At 62.4% G+C, this 22,638-nt stretch overlaps 1 protein-coding gene across 3 annotated transcripts; it reads right to left on the bottom strand.

Moving 5' to 3' along the window:
* Positions 1-732: 732 nt before the first annotated feature.
* Positions 733-22,325, bottom strand: NPHP4 (nephrocystin 4). Of its 3 annotated transcripts, none has more exons than XM_075437380.1 (28): positions 22,059-22,324; positions 21,556-21,687; positions 19,223-19,395; positions 18,854-18,918; positions 18,420-18,575; positions 17,346-17,482; positions 16,684-16,835; positions 16,478-16,604; positions 14,348-14,503; positions 13,516-13,645; positions 11,367-11,413; positions 10,470-10,681; positions 10,175-10,366; positions 9,351-9,538; positions 8,601-8,761; positions 7,765-7,945; positions 6,531-6,659; positions 6,109-6,311; positions 5,807-6,033; positions 5,518-5,707; positions 5,282-5,365; positions 5,026-5,182; positions 4,652-4,737; positions 3,693-3,778; positions 3,171-3,342; positions 2,467-2,646; positions 1,519-1,662; positions 733-1,369 (listed from the first exon to the last, which is right to left on the bottom strand). In XM_075437380.1, the coding sequence occupies exons 1-28, from the start codon at positions 22,191-22,193 to the stop codon at positions 1,229-1,231; spliced, it is 4,143 nt and encodes a 1,380-aa protein (XP_075293495.1). In that variant the 5' UTR covers positions 22,194-22,324; the 3' UTR covers positions 733-1,228. The 3 variants fall into 3 exon arrangements, with proteins under 3 accessions (XP_075293495.1, XP_075293493.1, XP_075293496.1); XM_075437378.1 differs by having other exon boundaries at positions 10,470-10,684; XM_075437381.1 differs by lacking the exons at positions 733-1,369; positions 1,519-1,662; positions 2,467-2,646; positions 3,171-3,342; positions 4,652-4,737 and having other exon boundaries at positions 3,692-3,778; positions 10,470-10,684; positions 22,059-22,325.
* Between the last annotated feature and the right edge of the window lie 313 nt (positions 22,326-22,638).

Genomic DNA, 22,638 nt, shown 5'->3' on the forward strand with positions numbered 1-22,638 from the left:
TCAAGAAATATCATTGTATGAAAACGTAATGAAAATTCTTCAGCTAATCTACTTTAATAACCCAACTTAGGGGCCTCTCTGCTGCAGACAGCGTAATCACTTTTAAAACATGAGCTGTCATTTCCGATCAGTCCGAGGGAGGCAGAGCAACTCGGCGCACGACTTCATCAGGGCTACTCATTCACCAGGGTCTGAGCCGAACGGCGAAGCGGGGACACCAGTCTCCGGAGGGTGGGCTGCCTGCCGGAGCTCTGCCAATTGCCCCCCGCCCCCAGAGGGGCACAGCAATGGGCAGAGACCCCCAGCCACCCCCACAGGAGACCCCCGGCTTTGCCTGCCTCAGCTCCCTTTCTTCTCAGCTCTCTGGTTCTTCCCCCTCCACGCAGCGAGCCGAGGGCAGCACGGCGCGGGGGCACAGCGAGATGTGCCAGGGCTTGGCGAGGGGCGGGGGAGCCTTTCACTACCCCCCAAACAGGATCACACCGCGCTGGGAGGGGGCCGCCGTCTCTCAGGGGGGTCAGCCCACAGCTTATGGCCCCATCGCCCTCCTCCAGTCGCTGCCCTGACCAGGGAACTGGGGGTGACACAGGGGACCCCCAGTGCTCCCCACCATGGGGCTGGTGGCACGACGGCGGTGGGCAGGGACAGCCTGGCACCCGCAGGATGGGGACTCGAGGGTTTCCACCTCCCACGGAAGAAAACGCTGCTACACTCTGCCAGTTCTGCGCAGCAAGTTTAATTGATTGAGGATGAGTAAAAAGTATTAAAAATCCCAGAAAACTGCTTGAGCTTGTGCAAAATTCACTGTAGAATATAAAATACTTTAAAAATATTCTGCAGAATCAGATCCCCAAACTTTTTAAGTTAAAAAAAAAGATTACAACACCCCCAAAATATAGTAACACTTCACAAAAATCAAGACATCCTGTGTGGCAGCCAATGCATTCGCCCTCCCCGATTCGAGCAGGCGGAGCTGCGTGGCACCACGGGTGCCTGTGGCAATGCCCGGGCATCCCAGCAACCAGCCAGACCTCCCAGCGTGGTGAGGTGGCTACGAGGGGAACAGGCTCATGACCCCCCATCTGCAAGCAACGCGGCAGAGGAGGGTTCAGAGCAAACGTGGAGACAAGAAGTCTCAGAGACACGGGCATCCCCGCAGCGGCGCTGCCGGCGGAGCCGTGGCAGGCGGCACAGAGCCCGGCTGCTTTGCTTCGGCGGGCAGGCGGCCTCACTGGTAGAGGACCTTCACAGAGAAGGTCTCCTCGTTCTTGTCCTCGTGGTCATTGATGTGAATCAGGATCTCCTCCTCACCCACTCCCTGGCTCGGGGCGAAGCGCAAGCCGATGGTGTACACCTCCCCACCGGCGACCTGCGGGAGAAGGGGCGGGAGGAGAGGCAGCAGCACCCCTGGACGCGCCCGCAGCCCTCCCGCAGCACGCCCCGCATCTGCGAGCGCCGCTCCCCGCAGCCGGCCTGGTCCAGCTGGAGGAGGGCAGGGGTCCGGCCCGGGGGACGTACCTCGAAGGAGTCCTCCTTGAACTGCAGGAGGTCGGGCCGGTTGGTGCACAAGAAGTAGAGCCTGGGCGAGGGGTAGGGGTTGGTGTAGGTGATGCGCTTGTTGCAGCCTCTCCCGCCTCCCGCCGGGAGCGAGATCTCGAACGCCTGCGGGTCGAGCACGAGCGTGGCCGAGGCGGCACAGACCACGGGAACACAGGAGCTCCCCAGCTAACCACGGAGCACTGCCTCCTGCGCCGACGCGCTGCGTGGACATTCTGGGGGCACACTGCTGACATCCCCTCCTACCCCTCACATTTGACCTCTGCCAGCAGGTATAAAGAGGCCCCCTTCGAGCGAGAGCATCCTCCTGGCACTGCCACGCACACGTTCACAGAAGTAATTACAAGCCCCAACGACAAAGGGCCAGGGGAGCTGGGACCGGCTGGCTCGTTCTCCAGCTAATTAACAGACATCCACAGCGCTCGCTCAGACAACGCCCTGCAGCACCGAGCGTGGGCCGGCACTTGGCAGGACACTGGGGCATCGGTTTAAATGCCAGCCTGAACTTCCCCCAGTACTGAGTAGTACTGAGGGGTCTGGGAAAACGCTTTCAAAAGGAAGACATTAGCTGGAAAATCTAATTTTCTATCTTTGAGGCAAGGCCTCCGCCAGCGCAGTGCTAATAAGCAGCAGCATGCTGTAGCTTTAATTTCACAACTGGGGATACTTCAGAGTTGACACTCCTCAGCAAGGGACTGCCTTCAAAACAGCCCAAAAGACATTTCACCACGGTCTTCAATGAGATTATTCCAGCACCAGAGGCTAAATGTGTGCTCAGGGTGGCAAGTGCCAAAAAACCCATAGATGTAAGGAAAGGAGGACGCAGGAGAGAGCCCCAGGTTACTGGCCGGACCGCGAGTGCCGGTCCCACGCCGTCACCGCACCCCTCCGGCACGAGAGCTGCCGTACCTTGGAGATGAGGGGCTGCCGGCAGGACAGGCAGAGCAGCCAGCAGGACACGAGCTGGTGGGACTCCACGTCCACCACGTTGAGGAAGAGGAACCTGCTGCCAGCCCGCCGCGGCCTCACGCCGACGTACAGGTCCTGGATGCCGTTGGCAGGGAGCAGGAAGGCGCCATCCGGATCCACCTGCGGAAGCAACACCGGGAGCTGCAGCCACCCGCGCGCCCACCGCACCTCCGCGGCGAGCGGCCTGGAGTGCAGAGCAGACCCAACCGCTCTTCAGAACCTGCGTACCCGTCCCACCGACACCTAATCCCACCTACAGAGACACGCCGGACCGGCTTTGTGCCAGGAAGGACAGGAGCAGCTCGGGGAGGGCCAGCTCCCCCCCAGCCCCGGGACTCCCACTCCTCGCAGGCTCTGCCCGCGGAGACTTTGTCTTTTGTTTATGGGACGGTGATGGAGTTTTCGTGCCTTTTATTATTCACATTCGCAATTACGGCCGAAAAAATTCCAAAGAAATTGTTAGTCTTCAGATGGTCTCATTAACGCAGATAATTTGCCCTCCGGGGTTTCGATCCTACACACGACAGCTCTAATCAAAAGATAATTATCGCAAACACTTTACGGCAGTAAATCGCTCATAATTCCGAGTGGGCTGCCCTTCCCTTCCCGGAGGGGATTCCACCGACCCCAGGGCAGGGGGTTACCTGCAGCTCCTGGGGGTGGGAGGTGAACGCCCGCACCCTGCGTGGGGCCGGGGTGCCCCGCAGCAGCAGGGACAGGCGGGCGAGCTGCCCGGCCGTGCAGCTGACGTCCAGGCGCTGCAGCGAGTGCAGGTAGAACTGCCAGATCTGGGCGGGCGCCGCCAGCCACGCGTCCCTGCAGCAGAGACAGACGGACGGGGCTCGCCGACGGCTTCTCCCGAGGAGCCCGTTCCAGTCCCACCACCCCTAACGCAGCGCCTGAGGCGGAGGCAGCCCGGCCGGCTCAGAGGGCATCAGCCCGCAGACCAGAGACGCTCTGCCCACGGATCATTTCGAGGAAAAGAGAACGACGTCAGACCCTACGCTGCAAGCATTTTGGGAAGCCTCCTGCCCAGCTTTCTGCCGCTCGGCGAAGCCGGCCGGGCTCAGGGAGCTGCGAGCAAGGGAAGGGCAGCATGAGCTCCCCTCCTGCCCCGCCACGCACTCGGGGTTAGTGTTTCACTTTTCTGGGGTCCTGCTACTTACATATAAATAGCAACAAAGAACTTTTTGATCTGCGGGCTTGGTCCTCCGGCTACTTTTAAGAAGATGTCCTGTGGCTCACCGGGTCCCTGCGTGCAGAAATCAGAACATCGTTCCAACAGTTGACCTCGAGACCGGACCAGCTAATGAGGGCTCCAGGGTTTCCTTCCCATTAACAGAAAAACCCGCCACCAACCCACTTATGAAGGCAGATGCCTTCAGCTTCCAGTTAAACTATGTTATTAAGTTATTATACAGCTTGGCTGAGCTTTTCCAGTATTTTTAATTACAAAAGAGGATACAAACGACTATCGCATTCCAGGTCTGCATCTGTAATCAAATTCTGGCAAATTTTCCCCAAGTTTTCTAACAAGCCGTAATCCAATTACCACACTAACGCGTTTCTGCGATGGCAATTAGCAACTACCCTTCATCACCATCTGCATGTATGTGCCCAAATTTATTCTTCCTTTCTACCTCCCCTGGCTGCAAAGCCAGCCCAGGAAAGCTTTGCCGGGCATCCCAACGCAGGGGCCGCACGCGGGGAGGGCCGCAGAGCCACGGCCAGGCTCGGCCCCGTGCCCCCCCGCACCCCCCGCAGCGATGCTCTGCCGCTCGCTCAGCGGCTGCCGACACCCCGAGCAGCGGGGAAGGTCTGTCCCACGCCTGGCAAAAGGCTGCTTCTCCCCAGCATCTTAATCAGCTGGTATTTGCTCAAAAGAACAAGCGAGTACAGGCTGCTGCACGACGCGATAAGGCACAACACGGCTTCAACCGCAAAAACAACGCAGCTCCTTTTAATTGGGAACAAAGGGCAATTGCGGCCTCATCACTGCCGCAATTCCCTGCCACGGGCTGATACACGGGGACGTTCCGTGGGTGGAAGGCATCTCTCTGCTGACGAAAACAGCCCACGGCGGAAGGGCACAAAGGACAGACCGATGCCGAAGCGCAACCAGTACCATCTTTTTGGTTTCGCAAATGATGTCAGGGTCACTGCAGCGAACAAACATCTCGGGCTCCCCCCCTGGCATCCCCACCGGCGCGCCTGCGGAGGAGAGACCGCGGTGAAGCCAGATTCAGCGTCTTCTCTGCCTGTGCTTGCCACCCTGCAGACCAGAACCCTTCTGTCGGGCTACCTGGGCGCTCCAGCACAGGAGGCTGAATATAAAATTAATGCAGGCAAGCAGATGAGGAGCAAGCAGGGAGCCCAAGGCTGTGAAAGGGCAAGGAAGCAGAGACGAGCTCTGTGGATGCCACCCGCACCTCCAGGAAGGCTCCTGCGAGCCCTGGATGCTGACTAATGAGGAGGAGCCCCAGTCCCTGCCGCGCTCACCGGGGAGGGTGTGCCAGGGCGGCAGCCGAATGGTCTTCTTCAGGAAGGTGAGCTCCGGGTGGTAGAAGCGGAAGGTCTGGTCCACGACGTGGGGCTGGGGCTCCACCTTCACCCGCAGCAGCGCGATGGGCTTCCCCCCGCTCACCCGGAAGGAGACCTGTCCCGGGGGGTGGTGGGAGAGGGACGGGGTTTCGCGAGAGCGATGCTTCTCCCCCCGCGCAGCCCCTCGAGCAGGGTTTTGGCCCCGCTCCCTCACCTGGATGTGCTTCGTCTGCCCGGCCCAGCTCTTCCCCAGGGAGCAGGCGGCCGTGTTGGCACCGGCGCCCAGCCCTGCCGGCCCCTGCCGGGTGCAAGAGCAGGTTGTCCCGGGGTGCAGCACGGCTACGGCTGCACAGTGCTCCCCGGGCAGTGCCACCCTGCCCTGCGCAGCCAAACTCAGCCCAGGGGAACGCTTCCGACCGGGGACAGCTTAAAACAGAGGCCTGCACCTACCTGTGCCGCGACAACCGCGGGGTCTGCGGAGAAGGTCTGGTATTTGAAGGGGATGCGGACGGTCTCTTTGGGGCGCAGGTAGACCTGAGGCCTGAGGTCGTCGCGGAGGTGGAACATCTCCTCCTCCACCGGCGTAAGGCTCTTGGTCAGCTCCTTGAAGTGGCGCCACTCCCTCGGGTCCAGTACGACACTGGGGGAGCGAGCGGCGGAGATGCTGGTGAGGACTGGTCGGGAGCTGGTGCCACGCCAGCATCTCCCCACGCACACACCACCCTGCTTCAGCCCCCACCTGAGCTCGGGGTGGTCGACCTCGATGGTCACGGTGTGCTGGACGCTGTAGGGGTTCTTCAGGGCGAACTCAAAGAACTCCGCTGTCCCCAGCGCGGCGTGCACGGTGTGGGTGGCGGTGATGGCCTGGCTGAGCACGCGGGAGATGCTCTCGCCCTTGATGTGCTCCCGGTAGGCGTCGATGAACTGCAGGTCCCGGCTGTGCCGGCCATGCTCCTCCTGCCAGCCCTGCCGGGAGGGAGGGAGGGGACCATGAGCCAGAGCCACCGCAGCACCCCCAGCCCCCCGCACCCCTCTCCTCACCGAGAGCTGCGGCGTCCTCCCGCCACCGGCATCCTCCGGCTGCCGCGCCAGCGCCATGCGCCGCAGCTTGCGCCGGCGGGCGGCCGCGGCCTCGCTGGGGGCAGCCGGGGGGACCGGCCGCGCCTCCGGCCGGCGGCTGCACAGGGCGGCTGCCAGCTCGCCGTCCACCTCCGCCAGCCGGCGTGCCCGAGACACCCGTCCGCCTGCGGGGAGAGACCACCGCGGCACCGGCGAGGGACCCCCAGTTAGCGCAGCCCGCCGGGGTCCCCGTGACGCTGCAGGGCTGGGAAGGGCAGCCCCGGAGGGGGCAGCCACCCCGCGGCCGGGGCACAGTGCTGGCACCGCGGCAGCGGGGACAGCAGAGACCCCGCGGATGCGAGCCTGCGCGGGGACAGGCCGAGCCCCAGCCCGGCAGGACTCACCGCCGGCGGCGTTCAGGGAGAAGCAGCTGCCGGCGCGGACGCTGCCAGCGGCATCCGGCACGGGCACGATGCGGCAGCGCGATGGCAGCGGGGACAGCGGCCGCCCCGGGGTCTCCTCGCACGGGTGGCCTGCGACAAGCAGAGACAGGGCTGAGTGGAAACCCTCTACTTTTCACTGTTATAAAGTCTACCGCAAATTTTTATCCCCACTGCAGCTCTTTGCTCCTGCTTTTGTAAATTGTCGGTAAATACCTGGTTGCTAAGGATGCTCTGTGAGCCCTGCTGCAGTCCCTCCAGAGCCTGCTGCTGTCACCGCCACACAGCCGCCCACCCGCAGACGGAGCAGCGCCAGCAGCCCCGCACCGTGCTGCCGAGTCACCGCCGAGCCCCTCACCAGCTGCGCGTGGCCTCGCACCACCCCGTCTCCCCGCTCCCGCTGCCACCCTCGCTCCCACAAAGGCCATGGCGAGCAGAGCCAGACGAGGCTCTGAACCCAGCCTGCAAACCCCGGCCCCATCTGTCAGGCAGGGGCACCACGCTTTTCAGTACTGTTCTTAACAGCAGTATTTTGAAATATGAAAAAAAGAGGACACAAGGAAAAAAACCAAGCCAACAGCAATCAAAGGCTGGCTGCTGCCCTGGTGCAGCATCTCTGCTTCTCCTCTCCCTCTCTTCTCCTGCAGGGTGCGAGTTAAACCTCTCCCTGGGTTATGAATCTCAGATTCTCCTTCCCAGGGGCTTATCGTCCCTTCGCAGGCAAAGTATGGAAATGACGATTTAAGATATCTTATAATGGAGCTAATCTTTCTTCCGAAGATAAGATTTAAAACCTGGAGTCACTGCACATTTACAGGACAGGGAATTAAATACACAAAGTAAAAGCAGCCCGCGGGTCCGGGCAGAGTCACGTCCTCGCAGCACAGTTTGTTCGGGCACAGCCCTGCGCCCTTCTCCCGCGGCCCCGTGCTGTTTGCTGACACCCACCCGCACGGCCTTGCCCCCGCTCCGCCGGCCTCCCCACCACCCCGCGCCGGCGCTCGCAGCCACGCAGGGACCACAAGCACAACCAGGAGCCGCACAGCTCTGCCCACAGGCCAGCGGTCCCCAGAACCAAGCGGCTGCCACCAGGACAGGGGCTCCAGCTGGCACTGGAGGTACCCGGCGAGGGGCACGTGCCGCATGTCACCGGTGCCGGCACCCAAGGCTTTCGGCCACGCGAGCCACGGGCTCTTACCGACGTTGGCCAGGCAGAGGTGGAGCCGGCCCCGCACGGCCACGCGGACGCCGAGGGGCCGCAGGGCGCCGTGCCGCAGTGCCTCCCGGCCCATCACCGCCACCTCCGGCTCGTACTCGGTCGCAGCCACCTCCAGCTCATGGTGGGTCCTGACGGCCGCCCGGCCCTGGCGCAGCAAGGACTGGGGACAAGCAAGGACAGGTGAGGAGTGAGGAGGTACCAGGGACGTCAGGCCTGGGGGGTTAAGGGGTCTGGGTACGGATGTCTCTGGATGTCCTAGGTCTGGGGCTTAGCCCTAGGATACTGCAGGAGTTCCAGGGAAGGGGAAGAAACTTAACATTTTGCCATCACTTTCAAGGCAAAGATGGCAAATCTCACAATTATAGAATCATAGAATCATTAAGGTTGGAAAAGACCTCTAAGATCATCAAGTCCAACTGTCAGCCCAACACCACCACACCTGCTAAACCGTATCTACACTTTTACTGAAGCCATCCAGGGTTGGCGACTCCACCACTTCCCTGGGCCGCCTGTTCCAGTGCTTGACCACTCCTTCAGTAAAGAAATTTTTCCTAACATCCAATCTGAACCTGCCCTGATGCAACCTGAGGCCATTCATCAGGGGCCTGTCGGGCTGACGTGGGTCTCAGCTACACAGGGGGCTGACAGCAGCTCAATTACTAAAGATGCGAGGGTGATGCAACAGCATCTCAACACGGGACCAGAGGAAAAGTCAGGCTCTTCCTTAACCTCCTGCACACTAAGCAAGAGGGGGGTCTCCTTCCTCGTTACAGCCCTGAGAGCGTAAGGGGAAAGACCTCCAGTTTAACCGATACCTCCAGTTTAACGGCAGCGGACCCAACATGGAGCAGCGAGTCTCCGTCCCAGACGTCAACCTGGAGGCTGTGCTCGGCCAGGTACCGCACGAACCAGCGCTGCTCCCCGGGGCGCAGGAAAGCGGGGTCCACCATGTACTTCAGCTGCAAGCCCGGTGGTCCTGCCAGACACGCAGCATTGTCATGGAAATGGAGCTCCTGACAGCACAGGGACCTTCTTCTGCGCCAGAGAAGCCTGGCTGCTCTCATATCCATTCTCCCCCACTTAATGAACCCGTTAGTCAATTAGTAAGGTCCAAGGTCCCCCAGGATTGGCATCCTCCCACAGAAACACTCGGTCTGTATGGACCCCCCTCTCATTTCCATTAGCAGCTCCACGTGGAGCAGGAGCTTCATTAGCCACAAGTGCTTGGTGTCCCTTGGGACCAGAATTTAATAAGAGACAGGGAAAAAAACCACAAAGAAAAGCATGAAGCCAGGAGGATCAGAGCCGGGCACTCGCGCTGACACGCTGCCTTTCTTTTCAAAGGTGCTTGCCAGCAGCCTCGATGTGCACATCACCCCACCACCACTTCCCCGTGTTTCACTTCAAATGCTGGGCATTTTGAACCTCTCTCATGACGTGCCACGCTAACTGGCAGAGGTTTGCTATTCAAGCAGCCACTGGCCTGTTCCTCAGCCTGGAGGCAAGCCCAGATCCGACCGACGGAATAGGAGCAGGCGCACAAGGATGCCAAAACCAGAGCTCACCAGTGCCGAGAGTCCCGTCCTTGTTCACCCGGCCAAGGAGCTGCAGCGGCAGCGCCGGCCCGGCCGCCAGCCCCCCGTCCGCGCTGACCAGCTGCAGCCGCGGCGTGGTGACCGCCGGGAAACGGTAGAACTGGAAGGTGAGGAAGACAGTCCTTGGCCACGTCCCTTCCACACCATCTCGGGCATCCCTTGAGTGAGAAAGCAGGGTCTGGGTTAGTTCGTGGCAGGGTGCTGCCTCCCCATCATGAGCTCCTCGTGTATTTGGCACACGCTGAGAAGCAGAAGAAAGATCGGCACCATCACAAGTATTTGGACTTCTCTGAAGACAGCGGGCATATGGTTTGCCTTAGCTTTCCAAAAGCCTCATAATTCCAGCTGTCTCCCGCCATATGCTGCGATGGAGGAGCCCAGCAAAGGCAGCGTTTTACCTTCGCACCGCACGCTGCCATCCACGGAAAAAACACAAGAACACAAGTGGGGCCTCCCTCAACCAGCCAAGGCCACCCTCACAGCTGCCAGCTTTCTCAACTGCACACGCATTTATGGAGAAACCCTGCACTAACTAGCTTTTACCATCCCACTGTGGCTAATGGATACAATGAAAAAAAAATGGAACATGATTTAAGACTTCCCAGAAAGGACACGAGCACCACCATAAAACCCTCTGGGGCTTCACCTCCATGGTGGGCACTGGAAGAAGCACCACCTTCGCAAGGACTTCTGCTCAAGCCGGGAAGCGGGCTGGGGGGTTTGGGAAAGGACTCTACCCCAGGAGACCACTCGGATCTGCCTGCAGAAGGCACCACAAGGAGCTGCCATCCCACCTGCCAAGAGCCAGGAACTGCAGGATTATTTCGTTGCCTTGTAGAGGGTCGGCTTCCTCCAGCTGCGGGCTGAAACTCGCTGGGTCCACCGGCTCCGAGATTTCCACCGGCTCCTGGTTGCGGTCCAGGATCTCCGGGAAGCCAGCGGCGTGCAGGCGTGCCCGGGAGGCACGGGACAGCAGCGTGTGGGAACTGGCGGAGAAACAGGGATGAGCCGGAGGGAAGCGGCCGCAGGGGACCCCGGTGGGCCGGGCAACGGGGGCACAGGAGCCGGGGAAGGGCGGCCGAGCATCACCTGCCTGCCTGCAGCCCCAGGGCAGCAATGGGCAGCTGCAGCGGGGCGAAGGGCAGCGCCCGCAGCTGGTCGCCGGCGCAGGTCTCCGGGTCCGGCAAGCCAAGGTCGGCCTCCAGGTGAGTGATCCCCCCCTCCTGCCGCGAGCCGTGGCTGCGGGGTGCCGGGTTCTGGCCCCTGCCCCGCGGCGGGGCCGACAGCCGGGACACCGAGAGCTGCTGGGAGAGCGGCGAGCATGAGCCCCCACGGCAGCCCCCCGAGGCAGCCCACCCTGCGGGGCCAGCAGCCCCTCCTCGCTAAAGCAGCTCAGACTCCGCGCGCTCCGGCATCACCGCTCTGCCAAGAAGCGGCACAGCGCGGCTGCTCGAGGATTCACACCTCTGCTCCTGCTCAGCTGCTGCGCTTTCCCTGGCAAGGGATGAGAAAATGCAGCAGGAACATCAAACCCCTTAATGCGGTCTTACGGAGCATTTCATTTCAAAACTATTTGTGTGCATTGATCCCTGCATCGAGACACAAAAAAGCATAAAGAGCGATCTGGGTGTTCACAGCTCTTTTTAAACCCTGGTAGCTCCGCATGAAGAACCCGTGTGTCCCTGTCAGCACATACTGGGGACAACAGCACCCAGCAAATCCAGGCTGTCAAAAACCAGACCTGCCCTTACAAATACATTTGGGGTGTGAAAAGAGCTCAGGGAATCTTGTCCAGCATGTTACAGGCAGAATCCATTCTGCTGCCCCAGAGGGGGTGGATTTGAGCAGGATGCTCAGTGCCTCTCGGCCACGGCAGCCAGGAAAACCGGCCAAGGGCAGGACTGGGAGCAGCTCCTCAGCACGTGGGCCATCCCCTGGGAACGCTGCTGCCTGGCACCCATGTCCACAGGCATGCACGGCACTTACCCCCCGTCCCCGTGGGGAAGACGCCATCCGCAGCGGGGCTGGAGGACCTGCGGAGAGGGACAGGAGAGATGCTGGAGCGGAGCCATCACCCCCAGGCCCTGCCACCAAGCCCCCTCCACCCTCCCACCGGCCCAGCGAGGTAGCTTACTATCACTCAACCACTTACTTGATTTATTTTTCCAGTAAGACTGCTGCCTGGGGAGGAGGTAACGTAGCACATCTCCAGATCCACCCACTGTTTTGCCGGGAATTAGGCTAACTCTGCCCCAAAAGGCAGCTCTTCCACCCCCAGACAGTGCCCCGGTTCCCTACAGCCATACAGTGCTGCCTAAGTGGGATGCTTAATGAGACGTGAAAGGTTTAGGATACTCAAGATTTTCGTCGCTCCTCTGTTATTTCTTGTCACTCCCTTCATCTGTCCATGCATTCGTGCCCCGAAACGCCACGAGCTTTGTCGCGTTTCTGTTCGGCTGCTCGGCTCGCTGTGCCGCCGAGCCGCAGGTCCTCCGGCGCAGACCAGGGCACAGATGACGTATCTCCGCATCCACGTGATGCAGAGACCTTATTTTGCTTCCACCACCACGTATATTCCACTATTTCCTGCTGACTGCTGCGCAAAGCAAAGCGCTCTGTCTCCCTGAGGTCTATAATGCCGCTTTCTCGCAGCAAGGAGGGCTCTGGCCAGTGCCAGGGGGACGACGGACAGAGCCATCCGAAGATGGGCTCAGCCTCCCCTGACAGCCGCACGCTTCCCAACAGAGCGCTACAAGAAGTGAACAAAACGCTCTCTCAGGCAGCTCGGGGTGCAGGCTGGCTCTCGCGTGGCAGCGACCCCAACCCAGCACAGCCCCAACACCACCAGACCCCCTCCTTCCATGCGTGAAGACCTCTGCTCCGACGCCCCTCACACCAGCAAACCCGGCTCGTCGCGGCGTGACGCAGGGACGCGCGGCGCAGAGCCATGGTGCCACTGCCATCTCGTGGAAGGCACCGCAGCACCGGGGCTGGCGCGGGACCGGGCACCCACGGCACCGGGCACCCACGGCACCGGGCACCGCCGCGGCCCCCCTGCTCGCTGGAGGAGCCGCGTGAGTTCATAACACGCATTTAAACGCTGCCAGGCGTGGGAGCATCACAGCGAGACCCGCGCGTCGCCGGAGCAGCGGCGGCGGCGCAGAGGATGGTGAAGGTCGCTGCCTCACCGATCACAAAGCGGGGATTAGAACCGAGCCGGAGAGGATTTCCAGGAGCCCGGGGCACTGACGCAGCCCCGTGCCCAAACCCCAGCCCGCAGCAGTTTTCTTTCCACCTCCGACACACGCAGCAGGCAAGTGTGGGTAGTTAGGGCTTGGCGGTCAGAAGATGTCGCGCTGTATGGAAATACAGGGCCCCTCTCCAGACAGCCAATAGCGTTCAGCCTATGACACTGTAAACCCAACCTATATAACGCTGTGCTACCCACCAATAAACGCCATTCGCCGTCCACCACGGTGGTGTCTGCGAGCTGATGGCCCGAGCAGCCTGGGGTCGGTCACCGTGCCGTTCCTGAACCAGGCCATCACACCTCTGAAGGCAACAGGCAAGCGCTGACGCCCCGACCGCCGGCCACCCCTGCGCCACGCACGGAGACGCACAAACCCGCAGACGCGCGTACGCAGCCCGCCTTGCCCCTGCCCGTGCACGCCGAGCGAGCGCGTGCTGCCGTCGCGCTCCCCGAGCGGCACCGCAGCCAGATTCTTACTTTCTTCCTCAGCCCATGATCGATATCCGTCCTGCCCTCCTGTCTGGAGGGATTCCGAGTCCAGAGACGAGCAGCGGCGCTGCCAGAGAGCACCGTGCTGCTGGTGCGGCCGCTGCGCCCGGCCAGCTCGTCTGGGCGCTGAGCACAGGGGCCCCAGCACTGCCAGTGTGACCCCACGGGCTGGTGCCGTGCTGGAAACCCCTGGGGATTCTGCACGCGGCTCCGCGCCACGATCACAGCAGAACATTGAGAGTTAAAGCGAGAGCCGAATTCAACTCGATGGAAACCTGGTTCACTCCAGTAATTCATACCCCAGCTCACTGGAACTCCAAGTCATGTTTTTTCTCCCGAGCAGACACCACTGCCACACTCTATATTTTAAATGTCAGCGATCTGGAAAACACTCACTCAGCAACGGCGTAGGAGGCTCCTCCGACTCGTCCCTGTCTTTACGCAGGATCTCTGCGGCAGTTACAAGATGTTCTTCCGAATCGGTGGAAACACGGAATTGGACAGTCCCAGCCTCCACGTGCCTCCCCTGAAATGGAGCACGGAACACGTTCAGACAGCGTGCTGCACACAGCCTCCCTCGTACCCCAGAGGGACGCTGCCCCGGCCCCGCAGCCGCGGAAATGGTGCTGCAAGCTGGAGGCAGCGCTGCCAAGGGGCTGCACTCTAACAAGCTGATCAAACACCTCTGTCCTCCCAGGGACAGGCCCGCTCCACCCACCCACACCCGGCGTCCGGATTTACTGAGCCAGTTCTGGAGGCACTCATCCACCCCTCCCTGCACCCCCACGGCAGAGAGCAAACCGTGCTGCTCAGCACCACGGCCGCATTCTGGCCACCCCGCGGCGACTCCTTCGCCCCAGCCCTAACTTCCTTTTGCTGATAAAAACTTTGGAGCGAGGTCTTTATCACTCGGAATAAGCCAGCTCAGCTCAGGGTGGCGTCCAAGTATTGCGATACATAACCGCGATGACCAGCGACGTGAGCGCTCAGTCTGCACGCCCGCAGCGACCGAGGTGAAGCCGTGCCGGACACCACGCACGCTACCCGCCGGCTGGCAGGGCTGGGGGCTGTCAGCCACCCCCTCCCACGCCTCCTCGCCTGCTCTCAGGTTTGCGGGGGCTCCCCCATCGCCTGGGCATTACACGGGGCTTGGGGAAGAGCCTCACGACAACCCCGCCCGAGCCCCGGCGCGTCCCCGCGCCCTCGCAGCGCGGAGGCAAGCCCTTACCTGGTGGCAGCTCTGGTAGACCAAGGCCTGGCAGGGGCTGCGGTGGGCACCGCCGCGCAGGGGCACGACCACGTCCGCCGCGCCGGCGCCCAGGTCGGGGCTCCAGACGGCCCAGCGCAGCGAGCGCATGTCGGCCGCCTCGCCGCCGGGCAGGGCCTGGGGGGAGCAGGGGAGCGCGGTGAGCACCGGGCACTGCCGGGACGGGTGAGCGGGCGCTGCCAGGCAGGCACAGGCTCCGACCTCCCACTGAAACCAATCCCCAGTGCTTCCAGCCCGTTCTGGAGATGTGCCGCTTCCCAGCGCCTTCTTTCCCTCTTTGCATCCGTTCCCCTGCCCCAACCACCCCTTCGCGGGCTCCGAGGAGCACCCGGAACACCTCTCTGACAGAGAGGGACACGTCGGTCCCAGGGAGAGGACTCAGGACCACGAGATCTCCCAGTGAAGGGGCACTGACCCAGCTTTCACGGTTCTGCTGTTCACTGCTCCTCCCTCTGCCACCAGCACCTTCCCGTGCCACGTCACCTCCTCAGGGCTGACCACAAGCTCACGGCCACAGCAGCACGCAGGTACCAACCCCACGTCCTCCCCGCAGACCTCACACCACCCTTCCCCCTCGGGGACTCTGGTTTTTCCTGCACTTGCCCCATTTGCCCAGCCCGTCGCTGACGTTATTCCCTTCCCGCCGGCTGCGGCACAGCAGGCACCCACGCGCCCGGTAACTGCGCCTTATTGCCTCGCCGAATTACGCGAGGGACTGCGCCTCTGTATTATGGACCAGCATAATGTAAAAAGAGAAAAGCACAATATAACGCCTTCAGAAACAACAGGCTCTGCATTCCTTGTACACATTCAGCACGTGCAGGCTGAGACAGACGCCAGCACCCAGCCGCAGGGCTGTCCCCCCTCACTCCAGCAGCTGCGTTGAGGGATACGCGTCTGACCCCCCGTCCCCGGCAGCGTGAAGGCTTTCACTTACCCAGGTGCGTCCACAGCCTCCCCTCACACCGCACGAGAGGCCCAGAGCGAACCGAGAGGTCTCTACCAGCGCCTGCAGTCACCCTCGCAGCCCGCTAATTATAGCGCCCAGGACAAGGTGATCAGCTCGGCAAGCGGCTTTGGGATTAACCGCTCTGCCCAAGGGCTGTGCCACGGGACCCAGCTGCCCCGCTGCCCCAGCCAGCTCCCAGCACCGCCAAACACACAGCTCTGCATCTGGAGCCCCACAGCTCCGTGGTCCTTGGACTTCAGCTCTGTGTTGGGTTCAACTTCTTTAAAATCTCCCACAGCAAGGCTCAGCTTCTCTCCCCCCTCAATACAAACCCCTCTGGCCTGGCACGCATGGCCCAATTTATAAATACCCCTTTTTCCCCCAGTTTTGCTCTGGACAGCTCTAATGAGAGAGGACATTTGCCACATTTTCAATTAGCATCTTACTGGGACGATTAGGGCCTCCTAACGAACCCACGACCATCGATTCAGCCACACTACAAGCTAAGGGCTCCAGTGGCAAAGGGTCTCTGGAGCGGACGACTGAACGGCTCGCTAAGCTGGGCTTCACCTGCAGAAAGGTTAAACTGAAATACGTGTAAAGGACGGGTAAGCAGGCACAAGCGAGCGTGGCCTCTGCAGGCAATACAGAGGCTTCTCCTGCCTTTAAGGTCCACAGAACATCAGGCTGAAGCTCCCAGAAAAACCTCAGCATTCAGACAAAAAGAGAGCAGGAGGGGTTAACTTATTTTCAGCATAAATGCTCCATTCTAAAGAACAACGTTTTTTAAACTAAAAAAAGAGCTGAAATTTTCCCAGTTAGCTTGCCAGAGCAGCATGGGACTGCTGCGGACGACATTTCTCCATACACAGACACACGGTGGAGCAATGAAGCCACGTGTGATCACCGTGACTCAACAAGCCCCTTTGCAGGCTATTTCAGGCGGCGCTGCAGAAAGCCCGTGGACGCTCTGCTTGTCAGGCAGCGTGGCCACGCGGCGAGGAGCCGCTGCACCCCGGGGCTGCGGGACGGCGAGCGGGGAGCAGAGGATGGAGCCGCTCCGCAGGGCTCGCTCCCCAGGCAGATCTCCGCTCTTCAGTCAGGGACGGAGGGAGACCAGGCGCACGCACGCTCAGCCCTACCTTCCCGCCGGCTCTGCCCGAGCTGCAGAAGACGTACTCCAGCTGGAAGCAGACCACGAACGCTGGGTGAGGGACCATTTCGCTCAGGTGGATGCGGCTCCTCAGGACCAGGGCCTGACCCGTGCCCCTGCGCCGGGATGGGGAAGGGGCTGTGAGTGCCCGAGGCAGGAGGGCGGCGGCACCGGCAGCGGAGGTCTCGCCGTTACCTTGCTCCGGAGCAGCCGCCCCGCGCTGCCTCCACCTCCGGCAGCAGCACGGCCACCTGCGGAGCCTGGACGAAGCGCAGGCCGTTGTGGACACCGACGTGCAGCCGCCGCTCGCGAACCGCCACTCCGCTGCCATCCGGCACGGCGTTCGCCTGCAACGGGCAGGTTTTGCAGCTCGGGCAGCGAGGCAGCACAGGGCGGCAGAGCATCCCTCCCTGCACCACCCACGGCCACGAAAGCGCCGGCAGAAACTCAAAGAGCAGGACCCACCCCTCCAGCAGCTGATGGATGTTAAAATCTTTCGTCTTTATGGCAGAGTTGGTGCAAATTTGGCAAATACAGGACTTGCCCTGCAGTCCTCCCTGCACACCGAGTGCTGCCATTCCTGAAGAGACACGCTCAGGATGCACCGCGTCTGCTCTTGCATTCTCCACACCAGAGCAAACCCATATTCTGCTTACTACTGCCTGGATTTTCAAAACAAAGCCTACAGTGCCCGTGTGCTAATTCACAGTAAAGCGAGCAAAAGGCTTGCAGAGCAAAAAACACTCCAAGTGAAATGAGCACGGCTCCTCTGGACCTTTCCACCCCACCTGTGAACCACGCGCCGGCACCAGCGCTGCGCACTGTGCTCTCCCCGGCCGTGAAGGCACCGGCAGTACCTGAAGCAAGCGATCGCTGTTCAGCAAGTCCAGCAGCTCCTCCTCAAACTCCTCCAGGGAGGGGTGCAGCTGGACAGACAGCCTCTCCAGGTAGCAGGTCACCGGCTTCATCAGCCGGGGCTTCTGCAAGCAGTCACCTGCGAGAGAAGGCAGCGGGCAGAGGTTACGCTGCGAGCGGGGCAGACGGCGCTGGGAACGCGGGGCAGAGCCAAGACGAAAGCAGCAGCGGGGAGAGGTCGGGGCCGTGCACGGGCTCCCTGGCCACGGGGCCACCGCCTTTCTGGGGACGCGGGCTGTTCGCAGAGATGCGCCATGAAACGTTCCTGCTTCACCCAGCTTCCCCAGCACATGCACACCGCTACGCCTGGGAGAGACCCAGAGACACCTACCACCCTCGGTGTCAACGGGGGCAATCTGTTTACTCAGTAAAGCCACCGCCAGCGCAGTGCAAGACGCTGGCTCTCCCCTCTTCCACTTTCAAGCAGTGGTCTCAGCAGCACCAGGGACTCGGCTGCTCTGGAGACCTCACTCCGCTTCAACATTAACAGCTACAACCCCAGGCAGTAAGCTGAAGAATAATTCAGCTGCAGAACTGAAAGTACTTTTTACCCTCTGAATCTTCAGATCACATAATTTAAATTGCGGCAGCTCGAACGGCAGGGCTGCTGCCCACAGGGAAAGATTAACGAGGGCTGAGCGTGCAAGAGCTCGTCCCTCCAAACCTGCCAGACCCCAGTGATCCTGAGCCCCGCCACCAAGGAGGAGGAGGACTTTAAACAACTGCAAGGGCTGCTCCTAAATCTCCGCTGAACGACTGTAATTAAACCAACCATCACTCATCCCCAGCAGCTTCCCAGCAGCAAAGCAATTAACGGACGTGGAACAGACCAACGCCATTTTGACGTCTTTCAGGCTGAGCTGTGAAGGCGAGGGCTGCAGTCCCACCAGCCCAGGCAGGGGAGATGCTCCTGCTCCCAGAAACCCCCCGCCACCGCGCTGCCCACAGCCTCCCCGGGGACCCGCCGCCTTCAGCGGGAGCGGCGAAGGCAGCAGGGAAAGGGAAGGAGCCCTTACTCGCATCTCCGGATGCCGGCAGCAAGCCGGGAATGGTCGGCAGCCCAGACACCAGCAGGTTTTCGGGAAGGAGGTGAAATATCTTCTCCAGGGGCTGGTGGGGCTTCAGAGTGTACTGCAGGTGGCTCTTCTCCATCACCGTCAAGTATTTGTTCTCTGAAGAAGAGAAAACATCCCAAAGTGACCCAAACCAGCACGGACAGCGTTGCAGCACCACTGCTGAAGAAATCATTATCCACGAACACAACGTGTTAGGAGCAAAGGAAAACCTGGGCCTGCGCAGCCACGCTTCTCCCGGCTGGCAGCAGGGCACGCCCGCTCAGCAGCGCCAGGGCACGGACCCCGTACCGCATCGACCGGACACGCACGATACTCGCTCGGGTACGCGTGGCCACCAAGCAAGGAGCGAGACGCAAGGTCTCGCTGCTGCTTACTTTCCATGGGGTCCTGGAAGCGTGGGTGCAGTAAGGCACGCGGCGTCCCATGGTACAGCTTCAGTCTGAAAGCAAAGAGCACACGTGCAGCGGTCAGCAAACCCACCCTGCAGCACGTCCCCACCATCCGCAACGCCTCTGCTCAACGGTGAGCAGCCACCTTCCCACCCTGCACCCGCGGCAAAAACCCCACCCTTCAGGGACGGGACAGGCACCCCCTACACCCACCACCGCTTCCCCAGCGGTGCAGAATTCCAGGGGTCTAAATGCTGCCTTCGTCTCCGCAGCCCAGGACCACCCTTTCTCCCCGCAAAGCGGCCGTGCCCCGGTTCCCAGCGTACCCCATCCCACAGCAGCGGGGTCACCTACGCTCGGTCCTCGGCGGACGGGTCCGGCGCCTCCGAGCCGCTGCCAAAGAGGGGGATGAGTCCGAAGCCACAGGAGAGATGCCGAGAGCCCCCGTCCCCCTTCCCGACTGTCACCACCACTTCCACGACGGCAGCGATGCCAGGGTGGTTCAAGGAGGTGTGGAAATAAACGGCCTGGGACGGGAAAGGAGAGAGAAAGGGTTCATCAGCGCTGGCAGCAGCGGCCACAGGCAGAGCAACACCTGTGGCCTTTGGGCAGCCAGCGACACAACCAGAGCATCCATCAAAACTTCCAGACAGCGGCTCATGGCAAATGACTTCCACCACTGCTCAGAAATCTCAAATATCATTAACTACTTTTCCTTTTTTTTTTTTCCTCCTTTTTTTGTTGCTGACACCCATTTTCCAGAGTAACTCACAGGCTGCAGACCCCGTAAGAGCAGGGCTTCGATGCGTCCCTGACCTACAGCATCGCAGCGAGCCCCACACCGGGAAAGCCAAAGGACCTGGAAACCCTCCTGCCATGGGGAGGGGAGACGGGGTGGCCCAGGAGAGGATGGGGCACAGGTCACCTCCCCAGGACAGGATTTAAAGCCAGGTTAATCTTCCTATTAAAAACTCATTATCACGGTGTCCCAGGAAAAACATTTACTGTAATCACAGGCTGTCAGGAAGGGATAACGGAGAGGGACACTACCGCATCAACCCAGGGAAATCAATCCTCACTCTATTATCTTTCATTGCAAAATGTTGAAATGATGAGCGCTGGCCGCAGAGCGACGCTCGCCTTGCAAAGACACAGCGAGCCCTGAAAGCGGATCCCTCGCACAACCAGGCTTGCCGCTCCCCCTGCGAACGCTCCCAACGCTCCGTTACAGCTCGCCCCTCTCCCCTCCCCTAAACCCTGCGCGGGTGACGCAGGTGGGGGTCACCTTGCCCCCCCACGCACGCAGACCCCGTCCCCTGCCAGCGCCGAGGCAGACCAGCGCGCCGGCAGCATCGCAGCACGCGGCCGGCGCAGGCAGGGATGCGACGTCCCCGCACGCTGCCGGCTCTCCAGCAGCTCCTCCTGCGCGGGGAGCTGTGCCGCTCCCCCTTCCCCACAGCCCGATTCTCCCTGTACCTGAGCTCTTTGAACACCGGGCTGCCGAATACCACCGAGTTAAGAGATGCCAGCGCTCGGCAGCCGGTCGCGTCACGCCTGCAGACGGCCTCTCCTCTGCCCCAGCGCGTCTGCAAAGCCCCGAGCGCTGCGGCTCGGGCACAGGGCACGGGCAACGCAATTCAGCGACGGCAGAGCAGCTGCGAGACGCCCTGCCCTGACACCCCACAGCTCCCAGCCGCAGGCCCAGCACCCCGCACGTCCCAGCAGACACAGGGAGGGTGCTGGGAAGGCAGCTCCTCCCGGCACCCGGCGAGGTGGGGAGCGGCACCCCGTCTGTCTGGCTGCAGCACTCCCTGCCGGGGCTTTTTCTCCGTCCCTCTTCGAAATCGCAGGGGTTGGCCGGTGATTAAGGCACTGGCGGAAGAACGGCACGCATCAACGTCCCTGGGACACCACGACCGCCCAAAGTAAGCGAAGGAGCGCGGCTGTCATCAGCGCTACACTTGATCCACAGCACAGAGCACTGGAGGAGGTGGAAATGAAAGTTGAATTGGAAAACGTGACGCCCTGGCTGCCACCCACACCACAGGGCGCTGGGATCTCCCCAGTACGGGGGCACCCACCGCAGCAGATGGACGCCCGGCTTTGGGCGAGTCGGGCTCCCGGGCGAGGGGGGAGCAGCGCAGTGCCGGAGGGCGGGCGGCTGCTCCTTCCCTTCCTCCCCACCGCGCTCTGCCGCCGGCTCTGCACGGCGCAGGCTGCTCCACGCCTCGCCCAGCCCCAGGGGCACCCCGAGACCCCGACCTCCGCACCCCAGCAAATGGGGCAGCGTCTGGGGTGCACCAGGGACCAGAAAGCGTCGGAAGGGAAAAGCGTTTGCGGCTGCCGTCTGCGTGCAGAGCAAACCGCTGCGGATGAGGCTCAGCGGCCGCCGGACCGACCACGCGCCAGAGCCTGCGCACGCCGGGGACTCGCCGCTCCAACGGGCTCACGGCGCGCTGGCGGCCGGCTCCCAGAACTCTCCGAGCCCCGCTTCCCCCCGACCGACGGAGGAAGCCAACGGAGAGCGGCTGCGGAATGAACTCCAGCAAAGGCGGCTTTTCCCTTCGTGCGTTAAGAACCTCCCTCCTCAGACTCAGCTCCTGCAGCGCGGCCACCTCCCTGCGCCATGGCTGCCCCCAGCCCTCCCCCAGGCCCCCCAGCCCGCCCGCAGCCCCCCGGCACCCTACCTCGTCGAAAGCCGCCCTGGGCGGGCGCGGCGGGGTGGCGCGGGCGGCTCGCCAGCCGCTCCTCCACGTCGTCCCGAAGAAGCGGCGGTACGTGGCGTCGAAGAGGGAGAGCCGCAGCTGGTACTCGGCCCCCTGCGAGGAACGAGGGGACGGGGACAGCGGCGTCGTGGCCACGCCAGCCCCGGCACGCGGCACGCGCTGCGGCGAGGGCGGACGAGGCGCTGCCGACGCCCGACACCGAACGAGCGAAGCGAAAAGGGGGGAGAAACCCAGCACGGAGCCGGCAGCAGAGGGGCAGCGGGCTGCTACAGCGCTCCGCGGAGATTTCCATTTGAAAACGCTCGCCTAAACTAAAAATTAGCAAAAAACGGAACTAAAAATTAACTGAGCGCTGGCTCGGCTCTGGGGGCGGAGGCGCGGGAGGAGGCTCGGCTCCGGTGCGCCCGTCGGGAGAGCGACCCCCAGCCCCCCACCCCGCTCGGAAGCCCCCCCCCCCCCCGTACCTGGGCGAGCGCAGCCCCCTCCAGGTGCCGCAGGACGCAGCGCAGCGCGGCGGGGGCCGGCGGGCGGGCCGCGCGGCGGCGGGGGGGCGGCGGCAGCGCCAGGCTCCGCGCGAACGCCCGCTCCCACTCGCCCATCCCGCTCGGCCACGCGGGTGCCGGTACTGGAGCCCCTGAGGAGCGGCAGCGCCCGCTCCCGCACCGCCCGCCGGATCAAGGCCCTCGGCGCTCTCGCCGCGCCCCGACGCCATACTCTCGGGCCCGACCAACCTCGCGCCGGGGTGGGGGGGGACGGGGGACGGAGTCGCCGCCGCCGCTCACCACCTCGTCGCCCACGCTCCCACGCCCCCCCGCCGGTGTGTAGCGGAGAAGGGTGGCGGCGGGGCGGTGGCGGACTGGTGCGGGGCCCGGCGGCGGAGGAAGTGGTGGCGGCGGCGGAGGCCCTCCCCCCCCGCGCGGGTGGTCGCGCCCGGCTCGGCATCGGGTTACTAGGGCAATGGTGACGCACCGCGGGGGGCGGTGCCTCGCCTCTGGGCCCTAGCAGCGCTACAGCCAATGGGAGCGGCCGCCGAGCTCTCGTCAT

This window comes from Opisthocomus hoazin, chromosome 16 (genome assembly GCF_030867145.1).
Source record: "Opisthocomus hoazin isolate bOpiHoa1 chromosome 16, bOpiHoa1.hap1, whole genome shotgun sequence".
Lineage (NCBI taxonomy): Eukaryota > Metazoa > Chordata > Aves > Opisthocomiformes > Opisthocomidae > Opisthocomus > Opisthocomus hoazin.

Coding starts and splice junctions, on each gene's coding strand:
- NPHP4 (XM_075437378.1), bottom strand. CDS start 22,193: ATGGGCGAGTGGGAGCGGGCGTTCGCGCGGAGCCTGGCGCTGCCGCCG. Junction 14,504..16,477: donor CGGGCAGAGCCGGCGGGAAG/GTAGGGCTGAGC, acceptor TGCTCCCCCCAG/GCCCTGCCCGGCGGCGAGGC. Junction 9,539..10,174: donor CAGTTCCTGGCTCTTGGCAG/GTGGGATGGCAG, acceptor TTCTCACTCAAG/GGATGCCCGAGATGGTGTGG.